Source organism: Danio rerio, chromosome 11, assembly GCF_049306965.1.
Source record: "Danio rerio strain Tuebingen ecotype United States chromosome 11, GRCz12tu, whole genome shotgun sequence".
NCBI classification, from domain to species: Eukaryota; Metazoa; Chordata; class Actinopteri; order Cypriniformes; family Danionidae; genus Danio; species Danio rerio.
The window spans coordinates 29,994,192-30,012,673 of record NC_133186.1 but is presented as its reverse complement, the minus strand read 5'-3'; the positions used below and the strand labels follow the sequence as shown (position 1 = coordinate 30,012,673).

Below are 18,482 nucleotides of genomic sequence, written 5' to 3'. Positions count from 1 at the left end.
CACTTATGCACAATATTCTTAAGAACCAAATGGAGTATAATTTTTTTTTTTACTAAGTGGAAATTCAAACCAATTCCTTGATGATGTTAGCAGTTGCCAAATTAGAGAAGTAAATGACCAAACTACCAAATAATACCTGCCATAAGTATAACCGCATTTACCATTGGGAGGCGCTATCAGGGGCGGCTTAGGGCCCCAAGAAATCTGGGGGCCCCTAATAAATATCTAGAAGTATAAATTATAAGTATGAACTATACATAACCTACCATATTTTTTATGCTGAGAGTTAAATACAATTTTAACGTGATTAAACATTTAGTATACAGTCAAATACAATATTATTATAATGTAATGTTATGTAGTAATAATATTACCAAATAAAATATCCATCATGGAGCAGTCCAGCAGTCAAATTTATAAAACATTTATAAAACAAATATATATATATATATATATATATATATATATATATATATATATATATATATATATATATATATATATATATCACATAAATTGTAGAGATTGCGTTCATTTACAGTGTCGAAAAAAATGACTGAGTAATGTAAAAAAAAAAAAATAAAAAAAAAAAACAGCGATAGAAATAAAGATTTAATAAAAGTAGAAAGGGTGCATTTCAGGACTTTGGCCCCATGGCTGGAATTGCTTAGGGACCCAAAATCACTAAATCCGCCCCTGGGCGCCATAATCACTCTCGTAGGAGAATTTTGCTTACAAAATCCAAAATAAATACAGTTATCCAACATGAGTGCCTGATAGCTCCATCCCTTCCGCTACGTTAGCAACGCAGTGGCTGTTGAGCGTGTAAAGTGTCAAGCATTCCACTCTTATTTTTGACATACACACAAACACACTCTGCCATTTTAAAGTTGTAGAATCAATAAGAATGTGTAGTATTTTTTAAAAAGGTATTTAAGTATAAGGACAGATACTTAACTGTTTTTGTCTTCTCTGTTTTTAGATACTGGCGAGAAAACTTATCTGACAAATATTTATTCTGAAGTCATAAATTATATATTTAAAGGGATTTATATTTAAGGTCTTGTGAAAATGAAGTTTTTTTTTTTTAATTAAGTGTTAAGTGTTTTGTTAGTTTTTAATGTATTGGCTAGTGTGCTCCAAAACAGTGACAAAATTCACATTTAGGAGATATAAAACTGACATAAACATCCGAAGCTTGCAGTTTGTCACTTCAAATAAATTTTTTTGCATCACCTCATACCTTATACTGTTTCTCATCAAATCTTGACCAATCAAATGCTCTTTAGTATCTGACATGCCCCACCCCCTTCTTCTCATTTGCTTTTCATTTGATGCACTTGATCTCAACTAATCTCATCTCTCACTGGCAGCGCGGTGATAAAAATGCTAGTGGCTTTTTTTATTAAAGAAGAGGAGCTACACCCTGTCCCGCGCTCTCTCCATTTTTCAGTTGAGATTACGTCAAACATCGCAATAAAAAATGCATATTTCACTTCAGAGGACCTTTCAATTTCATTCCAATCACAAAACATTTAATGTAATCAACAAAATACATATTTTTTTTACATTATATATTTTTTGTGTTTCTTTTGTAATTTGTTGTTTCCAAAAAGTTCTTACATATTTTAAAATGAATAATAGACAGTAATAGCAATCGTAATGATGGTTAAGTACATGGGGCATTTAAATCTTATACTGTGCAAAACTTATGATGTTTTCGCTCATTCCACAGGTATCCAGACACCCTGGTCCTCCATTTCCAGGTCATGACCTCAGCAAAACCCACCCAAACCTGGCAGGGACTCCTCCTGGCCATGCCACGTCCCCGGCCCTCTCTCAGGTATCAGTTCCTGCTGGCCCTTCGTACCGCATCCTCAAGCCCTGGGAGACAGGCGGAGCGGTGAGTACCAACGCCTTCATCATGTCTGCACACATTTTTACCCACTAATCATGGCATTGCTCTGTTTTTCTAGGTCACCTTGTTTTGCACCATTAATTATGTTTGTTCTTTGTTGGGTCTAAATTAACTGTGACATTTAGACTTGGGTATTGCATTAAGACGGCTGATGTTTTGATACACACAAACGTACAGAGTGTTATGAGTGATTTTTGCACTGCTCTCCTCACCATGGTTACCACCAGCCTGAAGGAACACTGTCGCTTTTTTATAAATAGTGTTTCCAGCCGACACAGGTGCTGTGATAATCCTACGACGTTCACACACATACACACTCTGGACAGATATATATACTCTGTACAGACACTTTTATATACACTCTGTTGCTGTGGATCGATTAGTAGTGTGATGTATTTAACTGGGGGTTTTTCTGAAAAAGAATTGAGGTCTATATACCTATATCTATATAGCACACTCACAGACTAAACGATATTAGCCTAATTTTGGCACATTCAGTTTGACCTAGGATGACATTGTGATTCATGACATCCTAACAGACCAAGTACCCCTTTACAATTGGTATAATTTCAATGTCATGTAATTACCCAACAAAATCTTAAGAAAAATATACCAACATTAAGGTTTGTCTTTTCTGTCTGTAATTTATCCTTTAGCCTCCATATAACCCAGCTCAGAATGCAGGCTCCGCCCCCCTGGTGTACTCGCCACAGACGCAGCCAATGAACGTACAGCCACAGACTCGACCGGTAAGCACACCATCGCTTACTCTAACAGTGAACAATGTTCAATCATTCATTCAATTTCCTTCGGTTTAGTCCCTTTATTTATCAGGGGTCACCACTGTGGAATGAACTTGGGAAACACCCATACACTGTCACATTCACACACGTACACTACAGCCAATTCAGCTTATTCAGTTCACCTGTACAGCTTGTCTTTGGACTGTTGGGGAAAACGCAGCACCCAGAAGAAACCCACACGAACACAGGGAGAACATGCAAACTCCACACAGAAACGCCAACTGACCTAGCTGGGGTTTGTACCAGTGAACCTCTTGCTGTGAGATGATAGTGATCACAGAGCCACCATGCTGCCAGTGAACACTATACATCAACATCACTTTTGTGGCCCTTGTGATGATATTAGCATGCTAAGAAAGATATGTTTGATACCATAGTGTTAAAAAGGAGCAGGGCCAGGTGGCATGATGGTTCCTGCAGTGGTGTACATCAGAAATGACCTTTGCTGCAAGCTGTCCATTTGTCCTCCATGTCACTGGCGTTTGAAGTTCAAAACTAAATAGGGTTGTGGCTGCATGATATTGGGAAAATTTGAGGTGTTGTTAAATATTGCGAAGATGATATTTGTGGTGAAAAACATATGTAATGATCGTACTAAAATATATATTCATTGCAATAATTTTCTTTCAACTTAATCTCTGAAATATCAGAGGTTGCCACAGCGGAATGAACCGCCAACTATTCCTGTGTATGTTATATGCAGTGAATGCCCTTCCGCTTGCAACCCAGCACTAGGAAACATCCATACACTCTTGCATTCACACACACTCGTACACTACGGGCAGTTTAGTTTATTCAATTCACCTAAAGCGCATGTCTTTGAATTGTGGGAGAAATCAAAGAACCCGGAGTAAACCCACGCAAATACGAGGAGAACCTGCAAACTCCACACAGAAATGATAACTGGTCCAACAGGGCTCAAACCAGTGACCTTCTTGCTGTGAGGCGACAGTGCTAACCACTGAGTCAACATGGCACCATCTTACTAAAATATTTAACATATAAAATATTAAACATGCAAACATTTACTTACATCTAAAATCAAACAAAAAGTGAGGAGAGTTTAATTAATGTATCGGTGCTCATTGGGTAGGGATTCATTAGAATAAACAGCAAAAGAAAGTACAGGGCACTCGAAAAATGTGGAAAAAATACTAAAGCATTCACTGACATGGCTATTTCTTAAAACTGTGCGCATAGACCACAGTGTTCAAAAGAAACTCTAGACGCACCTGATCTCTATTACCCTAATGAAGGCAAGTGTTTGCCGAAACGCATAGATGCAGGAATAGTCATGTCAATAAAGGCTTAAAATGTTTTTTTCAGGTGCCTTGGATTTTCTTGTTTTTTTCTTAAATCTGATTTATGAAGTTGCTAATGCGGATTTTAAAACACTATGAATGACTAAAAACCTCGTTAGATATTGTGATTTCTGGTTTGGTTTTACCATAGACATGCAAACAGAAAATGCATTACTCTCAAAAATAATTTATTATTTTCTTGTAACCACAAAACATCTTGAAAATAAGCATCTTTGATTGCTTTTATTACTGTATTTATAAATAAAAAATACAAAGTAAAAAATAAATATACTTAAAGTCTACAGACCTTAAATAATTGGTGAATAGGGAAAATACTAACATCTTGTCAACATCCACAAAGATAAAATAATTAAGTATTAACATGTATTCAGGGATGGAACCATTATAGATTTTGTTGGTATGATTATAGAATAATGATGGTTTATCACAATCATTATACATTAATTAATTTAAATCAGTTTATAAAATCACAACACGAAATCCATAAAAAATCAGACCTCTTAAAGACTGTTTTGTTCTCATGACAATTTTCTGTATTTTCATTTTGTGCATTTATTCTACAATGTTTTAAACCCAATAGTGAAAAAACTAGCTAGCTTATGACTTGTGGATATGAAGACAGTAAGGAACCATCTCATTCATTTATTTTATTTTCCAGCTGCAACCCATCACTGGGAAACATCCATACACACTCATTCACATTCATACATTATGGCCAATTTAGCCTACTCAATTTACCTATATTGTATGTCTTTGGACTGTGGGGGAAACCAAAGCACCCGGAGGAAACCTGTGCAAACATAGGGAGAACATGCAAAGTCCACACAGAAAGTCCCACTGCGCTGCCAAGGATTTGTCTGATTGGTCAAAATTGGACAATTTCTGCATGCAACACACAAATGTTTAGTGCATGAAATATATTTAAACTATTGCTGCTCTCTGCAATAAGGATATTGCATGTACTAATTATTGTTATAACGATAATTTTTCAATATGCCATGGCATCGGTTTACTGTTGTGAACGTGATGTCCAGTGTTGACAGTAACTGATTGTAGTGGGTTTTAATAATTGTAGAGATATTGATTGGACTCTTAAATCTGAGAGCACATATTTCCTTCACTGCAAATTGTCCAGCAAATGGGTGCTTTCAGTGTAGACACTTACTTGCTAATAATGGAGCCGTTTTAGTGCTGAAACCTCCAAAGTTCATGTTTGGTGTAAGCACAGTTTATGGTTGCCATAGCAATGCCACAACTGACCATAAGATAATTTAAGTGATGTAAAACAAAGTCCCTTTAAGGTGTATTCTATAGTCTTTCTGTATAGTCACGTATATTTCTGTACTGCTTTAAATATTTGAATGTAAACATCCAGTGATGCTTTTTAATGTATTGACCAATTTGAAATCCTTTTCATTTGTAAAATGTAATTTTGTGTAAATTAAGATTAAGTTGTTATTAAATATAAAATGTTTACAGCAATAATTATACTAACACTCCTTTGACTTAGTCCCTGCTTTATGAGCTTTATAGTGCAATGAACTGCCAATTACTCGGGCAATTGTTTTACTTCTGAAACCCAGCTGTGATAGTGCACTAATTTGTTAAAACCCAGTCCTGGGAAACACTCATACACTCTCTCATTCACACACATTCATTATTTAATTCATGTAATTTATCTATACCACATGCTTTGGACTGTGGAGGAAACTCAGACAAAAACCCACACAGACATGTAAACTCCACACAGAAAGGTCTCTGGTCCAGCCATCACTTGAACCTGCGACCTTCTGGAAAAATAGTGACACAATATAAAGGTTTTTTGATAAGTGTTTATTTGATCAGACGTAGTAACGTTGGGAAATATTATTACAACTTTTTAATTTTAATGTATTTTTAAACTGTGAAATTCCGGTGAACACAAAGCTGATTTTTTTTATTAAGCAGCCATTGTAATTCATAAATCACCATTCAAAAATGTCATAAAAGTATAAATCCACATGCTTGACCAACCGTTGCATTCAAATTTTGTTTATTTGTATTGTAAAATGCAAAGTCATTCAAAATATCTATTCTCCTAACTGTCCATTTGTTTTGTTTTTTTCTTGTTCACGATGACCTTAAACACTCCTGTCATCTCCATCAGTTTGTGACTGGACCTCGGCCAACACACCATCAGGTAAATCCAAGCATCTCTCTGTCCTCTCAAATTATTTTGAGAAAGCTTTTGGAGTATTAAGTATGGTATGGTTTAGATCTGGGGGATTAATCAAAGGTGGTTTTCTTTTGCATTTTGTTAGTGCAGCCAGACTTTAGCAGAAGTAAACCTTTAGCACGTGCTTTCACGTGAAGCAGCATTTACACATTGTAGTAAATAGTTGTAGTTCATTGTTACTTGAGATGTAGTAAAGTCGTAGTTCACTGACAATAATTTGTGTTCAAAATCAAAATTTAATCAATCAGATGAGAATGACAGAGATAATCATTCTGTGATAATAACAGCTCTTGCTTTTCGATAAATGCTGCATTTGGAAATCCCCCATATAATAACGTTTTTACTCCAAACGTACCTCATAACTTCAGTCAGGTGTTTGAAATAAAGGAAATAAATAATTCTGAGAGAAGACTCAATAGTCATGTGATTATTAATGTGATTATTAGTCACATTGAATCAGTGAAAGCAGTTGAATCTTTTATTTATAATGATACGCTATGTGGATTTCCTTGGTATCTTCTTTGTGGGTGTTTGGGTTTCTCAACGAGAGCGCCCTCTGGCCTTTGAAGGAGATTTACTGTTGATCACACAACCATGATTCCCTGACAAGATGTTCATAAAATAATCGCTGCTTTGCTCAGTCATGTTTACAATTCAATTTCGGTCTATCTATCTATCTATCTATCTATCTATCTATCTATCTATCTATCTATCTATCTATCTATCTATCTATCTATCTATCTGTCTGTCTGTCTGTCTGTCTGTCTGTCTGTCTGTCTGTCTGTCTGTCTGTCTGTCTGTCTGTCTGTCTGTCTGTCTGTCTGTCTGTCTGTCTGTCTGTCTGTCTGTCTGTCTGTCTGTCTGTCTGTCTGTCTGTCTGTCTGTCTGTCTAACATTTTACTATTATAAAAAAAAAACATAACTTCAAATTATTCATACCTCAAATTTTGGCCCCAAACCAACTCAAAATAAATGCTGATGTTATGTCACTGATCTGCATTCTCTCCTGCTCACTTAACAGCAAGTCTTTTATTTTTGTAAATATTGTATGCTTGTTTGGAAAATCTGGAACCAGTTCAGATGCCATACTTGGCAAACGTGACTACATATTCGCCATACTTTGCCTTGTGATCTCCAATGAGGCAAGCAAAATTTGCAGCATTCAGTCTCTTAGATACCCCTTTCTAAACTGCAACTGTTTTGTCCAGTTTGCAGTTTATGTTGGAGCTTCTCACATGCTTTCGCTCAGCTGTTACTTTGCCACAAAAGCTGCATGGTGGGTTTCAAAATGTCTCTTAATATTTGATTCATTACAAGAGGAAATTCATTTTGTGCAAATCAGACAGAGCAGAGCACCAGAGCTTCAATAAAAGCAAATGTTAAATCTTTTCGCCATGACCACTCATTAATGTTGTTCGAATTTTCATACACAAGGTTACAATAGAAACAAAAGTTGTTTTGCCTTTTATTAGTGTTGCGATTCAAGTTTACAAAACTTCCAAACGTCATGTTTTATTGTAAACTGAGGTTTTTATTTATGTTGCTGTTAAAAAATTACAATAAAGAGGGAATTGTATTTGTATTTTCAATTGGAAACTGATTTCTAAAGGCGGTAATAATTTTTTAAACTGTAGAATATTATTGAAGGGAGACAAATAGAGAGCCATGTATTATTGGTTAAAGATTCACATGTGGCTCGCAGGCCATAGGTTCCCAACCACTGCTCTAAATCTTTATTCGTCTTTGAAAATTTCAGAAAGCTTCCAAATAACATCCTCAAAACAGACCGTATGCCTTCAGTGCTTTAATATGAATATTATTAAGCTTCACTGTAAACGGGGTCACACACTGGATGTGCCTCTCGGCGCTGCACCACGCAGTGCCACGCATTTTAGAATTCTAAACATAGATTTCTATCAGGATACGCACACCAGAGCCACAAGTCAGTGGCTGTCCGCAGTGCCCAGCTTCAACTCAGGACACTGTTCATATGTCTGCTGTGCCATCTGAATAGTTAAATTTCAAATAACATGCGGATGTGCGTTATTTCCAAATGTCATATGCACGCTGCATCTGGTGTGCGACCCGCTTTAATGTGTTGTTGCTGTCTTAAATTTTTTAGTTGAATCAAAATAACTTTTCTAGTCATCTCAACTTACATAAGTCAAAATGTTAAGCTAAACTTTGTATAACTTAAAAACATTAGTTGAAAATGAAAATAAAATATTAAAATACGCAACATAAAAATACTTGCCGTCTTGACTTTTTCTTTTTTTTTTTTTTTACAGTGTATGAGAATACTTTTCTGTGCATAAACTAATGTCTGTATTCAGCAGTTTTATCTCTATAGGGTCATGCTTGGCCGTACCTCTGACAGATTAAGTTGGATATGTCTGTGCTTTGTATTAAACAGTTGCTCATGGGGATCCAAGGGGTAAACAATTGGGTTGCATGGTTTACTGGTACTATGGTAGCATCGAGATACCATGGCACCAAAATATTGGCAGTGCCACTGACTGTAGTTTGTAAACGGTAGTATCGTCATTAACGGTCTAATAGAAAATGTTGCATGTAAAAAAGTCACTAAAATGTTTACACATTTGTCCAACAATATACCATTTTATTTAAATAGTCTATGGAGCCCTTTAAGGATGCACATTTTCTGATGTTTTCTGACGTTTCAAACGCACATTTTGAATCGATTCATTTCTGACCTGTCAATGTGTGTGATTTAGTAGTTAAAACAACTGATAATCTCTTAAAAAGAAATCACAAAGTGAAATTTTGAAATTAAAATATTAAAACAATAGATGAAAAACCCAGAATAGCAACAGGAAACATTAAAACTTTTCTTGACCATTTCATACATCTTTTTGTAACAAATTTCATTTGGTATAATTTGTATCTTTATTTTAATGTATTTTTTGTTGGTCAGTTATCTACAAAATAAACAAAAAAACAATAGATTTTAGGTGAAGTGATGTGCAAATAATACATTTTCCAGTAATAAGGGAATTATGAATTAAATTCAAGTAGACCTAATATAACATGTAAAATATAGTATTTCCGATCATTTTCTTAATAATTTGAGTTATGAATTACAGTATTTCAATACTACTTGGTATCGTGATACTTAAGCTGGTATAGTATCATAAGATGAATTAATGGTATCGCGACAACCCTAGTAAACAGCACTGCACAGTGCTTGTGATCAGAGTGACCATACTAACACCAAGGAGCAGAAACTATTGATAATGTCTATAAATTACAACACCCTTAATTCTAAATAATGTAGTTTACAACAAACACTTGGCCAAGTAATAGTTCAGCTAGTGTGTTAAGTTTGGTGATGCTACTACTAGTAAACTCTTCAACTTTCTGAATGTTATGACTAGGGATGTACTGAGTCGCATAATAGCTCGGCTGTGTAACGATCTCCCTGTCCTTGAGAAGCAGACTCGAGAAGTGTCTCCTCTGACTCATCCGTTTCTTGTCTTTTCTAAAAGAGCTTCTAAATGGTGATGTTTTGTATGTTATCTGATGAGCAGATGTGCGGCGATGAAGACTGACGCTGATTGCTAAATGCTTGGCAAGGCTGTTAGTGGACCTTTTATTAGATGAAATACTTCAGTCTGTTACTTTCCCAAGGAGAATCATTGTTGTGAGTGTTTGAGCTTTTGTCAGTCGTAACCAGATGCTTTCAGAGGATCATTAGGATGCAAGTCGGATTGATGAATGCATGGGCAGCATTGCACATGTCTGTACGTGCGTGTGCGTGTGCGTGTGTTTCAAAGATATTCAGTCTGCTGTTTTGGTGTTTCATTACAAGGAAAAGCATGTTGATCAGTTGTTGCTAATGATTTGTTTATGCGTTTTGCGTGTTGCCACTTGTCCACACACTTGTGACCTTTAAGAAAAGTGGAGAGACTTCTGTCTCAACCTGCTGGCCATCACTTACATTTTGATGGCTGTTCTTTTCATTACTCTATAGACCATTTTGAGGGATGTAAACAATAACAATGGTCCCTGGGTATTTTCTGTTGTACATTTTAAATTTCTGTAGCTTTCAAAAAGGAGGCACATATTGATAAATAATGTTATGATGCCTGTTTAAACATTAAGTTTTAAGATTTAATCACCTATTGTTACAGTTATGAAATAGTTTGATAACAAGCAGGTTCACTGGCCTATGGTATCACCCCACTGAATGGTCTATAAATTATGATGTATCTTCAGGGTGTCTGTGGGGTCTGAAAAAGATTATAAATGAATGTAGAGAATTTTAAAGGCCCTTAATGAAGTCTTAAATGCTATTTTGCAAGGTATTACATTTCATATCATTTTTGATTATGCAATGTATGGTTGTATGCTAAAGTTTGTCTGAATTTAATTTGCGAACACAGGATGCTGTGTAGTTTATGAAATCCTACTAGATTTGACATCATGCTAATATGTTTACTGCAGTAACCAAGGCAACATCATTATTTAGGGTCATGGAAAGGTTGGAAAAATCATTACATTTTGACATGGCATTCTCCAGGCTTGGAGAAGTTTTCGAAAAACTCACAAGGTTTTATAAAAGTCATGGAAATTACATTTACATGTAGTCATTTAGCAGACATTTTTGTCCAAAGGTACTTAAGCTGTTGTCACACTAGAGCTTGTGCTTGCAAAATTTTGTCCTAGGCGAAAAAGGGCAGGGTTAAACAATATGATTAGCCATTAATAAAAGTGAGCGATTGCTTCATATTTTAAATTTCTTATTTTAAAGGATCTTTTATTAGTCTCACGCAATCACCTGAGGTGATTTCGCTGGTAAGAGTTCACCAAACTTGAAGTTTTGAATGCAGTGAAATATGAAACACGTGCTGCGTTTCTAACACGATTATCTAAAATTAGTTTCACGAATAACTGTATATTGGAATGGAGGTTAGTTGTTTTTACTTTTTTTTTCTTCCAAAAACATGCTCTCACATTATTAGTGCTGTGTAAGCATTGTCTATTTTATAGATATAAAAATAAACTATCGCAAGATTTATGATATGCTTTAATAAATGTTAACATTTTTTATGATTTACCACATATCACTGTATATGTAGATGTTACATAAAACATTAAGTCTTGAAAATTGACCTGGTAAAAAAAAAAAAAAAAAAGTCCTGGAAAAGTCCTGGAATTTCTGTAGTAAAAATGTGTATAAACCCCGATTATTTCGGCAGTTCTATAGTTGTCAACCTGCTAAGTTTAAGAGATTTATATTCAGTATATAAATAATGTTTTATTTTTGGATTAGTTTCTTACATTCATATTTAGTTAATATACTTTAAGTTAAAATCTCGCCAGTGTTTCAGGTTGAAACCTTAAGTGCTTTTAAGGTCTTAAAATGTATGTAAAAAGGTCTTAAAAAGTATTGAATTTACTCTCTAGCTCCTTTATATACTTTTATCTCGTTTGACACACAAATTTGCAAGGTTTCTACTTTTCAATATGATCAATACAATCACTTGATTGATGGTTTTTGGTTTTGTGTCCGGTAAAATAGACAATATAATTCTTTGGGTAATTCATAATTTGTAGTTTGCAGATTTTTTTTTAATTTTTTTATATGTATTCATGTTCATTGAGTAAATGTAATAGCTCTTATTGTTTGTAATATTTCAGTATGAACACTTGCTTTAGTGGAGTTATTTAGGTTTATTTTTTGATTATCTATAAAGCTCTAGTTTCCCCCACTGTCCAAAGACATGCGGTATAGGTGAATTGAATGAGCTAAATTGGCCGTATTGTATGTGTGTGAATATAAGAGAGTATAGGTGTTTCCCAGTGTTGGGTTGTGGCTGGAAGGGCATCTGCTGCGTAAAACATTTGCTAAATAAGTTAGCGGTTCATTCTGCTATGGCGACCCCTAATTAATAAAGGGGTTAAGCCAAAAATAAAATGAATGAATGAATGAATAATTATCTATACATTTTTTTCTGAAAAAAGGTTAAAATGTACTTATTTTTGTTGATACAGCAGGTTTTTAAGATTTATTTGTAGATCTCGCTATCATAATTGTATTGTATTGTATAAAAACTTTGCAACAATTAAAACTTTAGAGATTCTTAATAAGACATATTAATGTTATATTGACAGCTGATATTCATATTCATTGCATGTTAGCATACAGCCATCAGAACTTCATCTACATTTTTCAGGGAATAGGGATATACACTACCGGTCAAAGGTTTGGGGTCAGTAGGATTTTAAAATGTTTTAAAACAAGCTTCTCCTGCTCACCAAGGCAGCATTTATTTCATCTAAAATATAGTGCAAATTAAAAAAATATATATATATTGTTGCTTTATAAAATAACTGTTCAAAAGTAGTTTATAATTTAATTTAATCATTTATTCCAGTGATTTTTAAGATATTTTTTAGCTTCATTACTCCAGTCTTTAGAGTCACAAGGTCCCTCAGAAATCACTCTAATATTAATTATTATTTTTATTATAATTAGTAGTAGTATTAATATTGTTATTATTGTTGGTAATAGTAATAAAAGCAATAATTACTGGAATAATAATTTTATTTGAAACCACATACAATAAGTAATAAATGAACATTTAATAAATATTTATCTATTTAACTTTTTTTTACATTTAATAAATGCCGCCTTGATTTTCTTTAAGAAAAACATGAAACAAAAAAACTGACTCCAGACTTTTGACCGGTAGTGTCAATATTAGCAGATTTTTTTGTATTCATTATTCGGAATAAAATGTACCTGTTATATTTGATCTGAAATAAGCTCCATATTCTCCTATATCATAAGTTATAATCCATAAAACCCAATGCATAAAATATGATACTCATAAAAAAAAATTAATATTTAAAATCCTAAAAGTAAAAAAAAAAAAAAAACTACATTTATTTTATTTGTCAGGGTTAACAGTACATTATAAACGTATTTGCACCTGATTTTAATAACAGGAAACAATAGCTTGTTTGGTACATTTATTATTATTTCTAAAGGCCTGTTATATTCTGCAGTTTTAACTAAAATGTCATCAATAAAGGCATCATATAGTGTGATGAAACCATGCTTTACAGTGTGCTCTCCTGCAGTGTTATTACAAGCATCTTTGGGATTGTTGGATGGACTTAAATGGCTCATAAAGCGATCAAGTTTATGGAGTTGTTACAGTCTTAATATGGGCTTGATCTTATTCACTTTTTTTCTTGCGCGATCTGGCAACATGAATGAGTCAAGGCTTCAACAAATTTACTGTGATTTCTTGCACAGTGCCCCACACATAAAAAGAGAGATGTTTGTCTTATTTGAAATTAAATGCATCATTAATAATTAGTTCAGTTCAGTAAATGTAGCATAACGTTTAATTAGGTGTCTCTTTCTACATTTTTGTGGTGTTAATTAGTTTGTTGAATTCAGTTGACATTCATTAGTAAAATACTGAGCTTTGTGTGTACAGACAAGGACACTAAATGGTGAAGTGACAACTGAGTTTAGCTCCATTTTGTATTTGGCAAATCATGCTTAAGCGATGATTGTTGATTTTTTTTTTGCACAGCGGATAACAATAAGACGAAATGCTGATCGACAGGATAGCAGCAGCTTGTATATTTTGAGAAAGAAAAGATGCTTTAACTGCTGTCTCTAAATGACTTTCTTCATTTTATTTTAGCAACAGATGTGTGAAACCATGTATGACAAGCTTAGCTTGGATTGTAGCACTGCCTAATCATCTTCATACAGTATGTTCTTCATTAGGGCGCAAGACATTGCGATTGTATGAGATTTTCATTGAAGTATTTAGAGCAGTGGTTCTCAATTCCGGTCCTCGCCCCTTTAGCCTACTTATTTTGCATATCACTCTTATTTGACACACAAGGATCAGTTCATGGATTTCTTTTTTAATGCTAATGATCTGAATCAGGTGTGTTAAGTAAGGAAGGCATGCAAAATGGGCAGGGTGGGGGCTTGTGAGGATCGGAATTGAAAATTTAGGGAAAGTTTTGAGAAATCCAAAGTTGAGGGTTATGAGGGTTAATATGAATAATCATTAATTACCGCATTTTGACACCTATTTGACCATTAAAGCGCTCATGTTAAGATTACTTTAGATGTCTGCACTCCTCTGCTCGTCTCAGTGTGTGTATGAGACCGAATGCTGACCGCGTGTGCGCGTGTTGCACACACACATAAACACGCGGTCTTTCGCGCTTTTGGTATATGATGTAATAATCGTTTATCTCGATTAATGGTTTTTCATTATCATTAGAAGCCATAATCGAAATTGGATTTTCGATTAATTGCACAGCCCTAATATACATGTATATAAAATGTGCATCTATAATTAAATATAAAATATTTATATATAACAAAGTATATACATGCATGTACAGTGAGCATTTATGTATAGATGATACAGTACACACGCATATATTGTTTAATACAAACTTTGATTATTTATGATTGATCATCAAACAGCACTATTTGAAAGTGTCATTTGTGCTTCAACTATCATCACATTCAAAATATACAAGGGACCCTCCATCCTGTGCCCACACCATTAATACATTTATTTATTTACATTTTTTTGTACTTCAGGGAGCAAAATGTGAATAAAACAAAATAGACAGGTCTGTGAAGGCTTCACCCTATAAAACAGAACTTGACTGTGTTGTGTGGGGCTGTGAAAGAAGCTTTGACATCTGTGCTGATGTTAAAAGAGCTGAGTTAAGGTTTCATTTTTCCCCTGTGGCTGCGGCAAGTCCCAGCTCGCTTCCACTGCAGACCGGCTAAGACTGATGCCTACAGGCCATTAGAAAACAAACAGAAATAGGAGAGAGTGGAGAGGGAGTGTCACAAGCTGGAATAGTTGGCTGGTGTTGAATGTTGGTCAGAGGAAGAGAAATGAAGAGCATACAGTATATAGGTCATAGCCTTATCATGGGGCTGCATTCTCAAATATGAGGGATTGTGGGATTTTTTGATTTAAGGAAAAATAATCTAAATATATATTGAGAAATACAATGACAATGACACAAGTTCAGTATGAATCCACACAGTGGCAAAAGTTTAACTATTTTGAAAATTGACCGCCGTGTGTGTAGGAAAAGTTGATGGTGGCCATAACAAAGACAAATGACAGGGGATCACAAGCTCAGGAACGCATTTCAATTAGTAAAGGTTTGGACGCAATATGTGAACAGCCCATAAAGATTTAACCTGACAGATACAATATAAGCACTGATCAATAACAGATATGTGATTGCAAGCCGTGCGGAGCGGGCCCGGATTAAGAATTCAGAGGCCCCTGGGCACAATGTCTTGTAGGCCCCTTACCTGGCCTCTATAGTTGAATTAAAAAATAAGATTATTCTAATAGTTTTTTAAAATAAAATGAATCTGTAATGTATTGCCAGCATTTTTTAAATAAGTGATATAGTACATATAATGCTAGTCTACAAAGATTTAAATAATTTTTAAAGCATTTAAAGCCTACTTTGAAGAACGTCTTTATCAGATGCTGGATTCGAACCGGGTTCATGATCAATCATTTCAAAACAAAACGTCACTCAACTACTTGTGTTGTCTCTGTCAATCAAACGGTAATGGGCATGACTCACTCAACTAGGTTATTCCAACAAGGTGCGCTATTTGGACTTAGCCTAAATAGACACTCCAAAATTGGCATTTTCCCCCCTTGCAGGGGCCCCACGTGTGCACAGGCCCCTGGACCTGTGCCCATTGGTTAATCCGGCCTTGTGCAGAGCGATTACAAGTTAAACACACAATTAAATACATATTTTGCAAAGTACAGAAAATGGTCTCTGCTGATCCTACCTTTAATAGCAAATGGCCAACAAATCCCGCATTGCAGACTAGGTTTTTGAATCAATCATCAGAAAAATTACAGAAACAAACAGCACATGCCTATACTGTGGTGTTTGTAATCTTTGTGTCATGATCAGTCCTGTGATCCTCTCTCTCCACTAGTGTATGAAGGGAAAGGTGCTTTCACGTTTTACCGGATCCGGCACTCCATATATGGTGATATGCTGTATAGACCAATGACTGTAAAAAATATGGACGACGCGACAGCCCCTTTTGCCATTGAACGCCTTGAGGGCAAAACGCCTGCTTGACGGGCACAAACTGTCGCAAAAGACTGCTGAAATTGGAGCCAGACATGCGCAGAAGGACTGTCTGATGGAGCCAGAGGAGGAGCCGCGATAATGAGCGGAGTCGAGCTTCCAACCAAACGCTTTATGTAAAATCAACCACGCCCCCCGAACTTCTCACTCGACTGCCGGTGTTTGCACTATAACAAACGCTCACTGATGTAAATAGAAGCACTTACATTAAAAAAACACAATAATATACGGTTTAAAAACGGTGTGATGTAAGCTGTTAAACTTTAATAAAAGCAATACATGGTGGACTGCAGAAATAAACGATCTTTTATACACTCTAGCCTGAATATGAGCACAAATAATATATTCTCTTATTGTTATATTTGTTGTTGGTATTTGTTATCTTCATAGGGGTAGAAATAACACTTGTAAAATATGAACAATAACATATAAACAACACATACATTTTTAGAAAGGTTTTTATTTTTAATTAGCCATCAACAGAACCCAAAATATAGCCTACACACCATAACGATTTACCATGCGGGAACAATCGTGCGTTTAGAAGATAAATACAGCAAGATTACTAAATATCAACAGGATATTTACACATCCCAACCCTGCAATTTGTCAATTTGTGCAAAAAAACTTTGCACTATTAATACAACGTCTATCTGCTGTAACATCACTAGTATATTGTTTATTCATTTTCGCTTGAATTGTTTATTTATTTAATTTTTTTGCCTCCGTTTTCATTTGGTTTATTCGATGCCTTCATTATATCTGGCAACGAGGAATTTACATTCTTTTTAATGTTAGCTGGAGTGTTCAAATAAAACGCCAACAGTAAATGATGTAAATAAATAATATCTAACATTTACAGCTCTATTAGGTTATATAAGATTCGATTTCAAGAACGTTATAATGATTTATAACAGCAAATTCAGTAGATCACTTAATAATATGCCAAAACTTAAAATGCAGAGACGTCCTATAAAGCAAGTTCAAATAACCTTACAGGAGATCAACGTGGAGATTATTATTTAAACACAAAGAGAATTACTGCTAACGATCTCCTGTATACCCCGTACTTAAATGGGTTTATTTTATTGTGCAGTTTTATTGTCATTTTCGTATTTATTATTATTATTATTTAATACTTGTGCAATCGATACAGGTTTATTGTTATTTATTTTGTCCTTTATTTAAATAATTGCTATGCAGTTTGCATCTTTATTCAAAGGTTAAACTCAGTGATACACTTTGCGTTCACATAGTAGCATGCGTTTGTTGTTATATCAACAAAAATGGGTGTAATAACGTTAACAAATGTGAGGGTTTTATATAATGAAGATTCAATCGCGCCAGCTCCGGGCATCAGCGCATAACCTAGTCGCGGCGTCGCGGGCTGATTCCGGCTCGCATGCGGCAGCGCCTGCTCGCTCGGCCGCCGCATCTGGCTCAATTGACTCAGGCTGGAATCGGGCAGTGAGTCCAGGCATCCGGAGTAGGTCCAGCAGAGGTAGTCAGTCTGAGGGGTAAGTCTCCGGCAGGCAAGAACTGGCCCCAGTGTATTTTGCTATCTGGGTGGCTAGGCGTGTATTAGCAAACTAATAAAGCCCGAAAAAAGCTCTGACCTTAGCGAATAAACAGTGTTCCACCAGATCATGTATGTCAGAAACTGTAGTTTACTGCTGAACTCATTTTGTCATAGTAAAATATCACAGAAATCGCGTAATAACACTTCAGTCTTCTGCCGAAGCTCAGACGCCGCGCTTTGAGAAACTGTCAATCACAGCTGTCAATCACGATGACACGCCCAGCATTAAATTACTGCTAAAAACAAACTGTTTACAAAAATGAAGATCTGCACCTATTTCAGCACAATAATCAGTGCCTTAATCGACCAGAACCATCTTTCGGGACATTTTATTGCAAGTGTAATTAATTTTTTTATTTGGGCTCAAGTCTCCTTCATTAACACGGAGGAGGCGGGCTTTATGACTTGTACTGCAGCCAGCCCCCAGGGGGCGATCTAACGGCCGAGACCTTCACTCAAACGCAGGCTTGCGGCACACTTGGTA

The 18,482-nt window shown here is 35.3% G+C and overlaps 1 protein-coding gene across 8 annotated transcripts in view; it reads left to right on the top strand.

Moving 5' to 3' along the window:
• The window catches only part of eif4g3a (eukaryotic translation initiation factor 4 gamma, 3a), a 91,359-nt gene that overhangs the window by 15,019 nt on the left and 57,858 nt on the right, over positions 1-18,482 (top strand). For all 8 annotated transcript variants that reach the window (XM_073916798.1, XM_689398.10, XM_009306090.5 and 5 more), the window contains exons 3-5: positions 1,736-1,903; positions 2,575-2,667; positions 6,190-6,222. In XM_073916798.1, the coding sequence (XP_073772899.1) occupies positions 1,736-1,903; positions 2,575-2,667; positions 6,190-6,222 (294 nt within the window). The remainder of the gene's footprint in view (positions 1-1,735; positions 1,904-2,574; positions 2,668-6,189; positions 6,223-18,482) is intronic.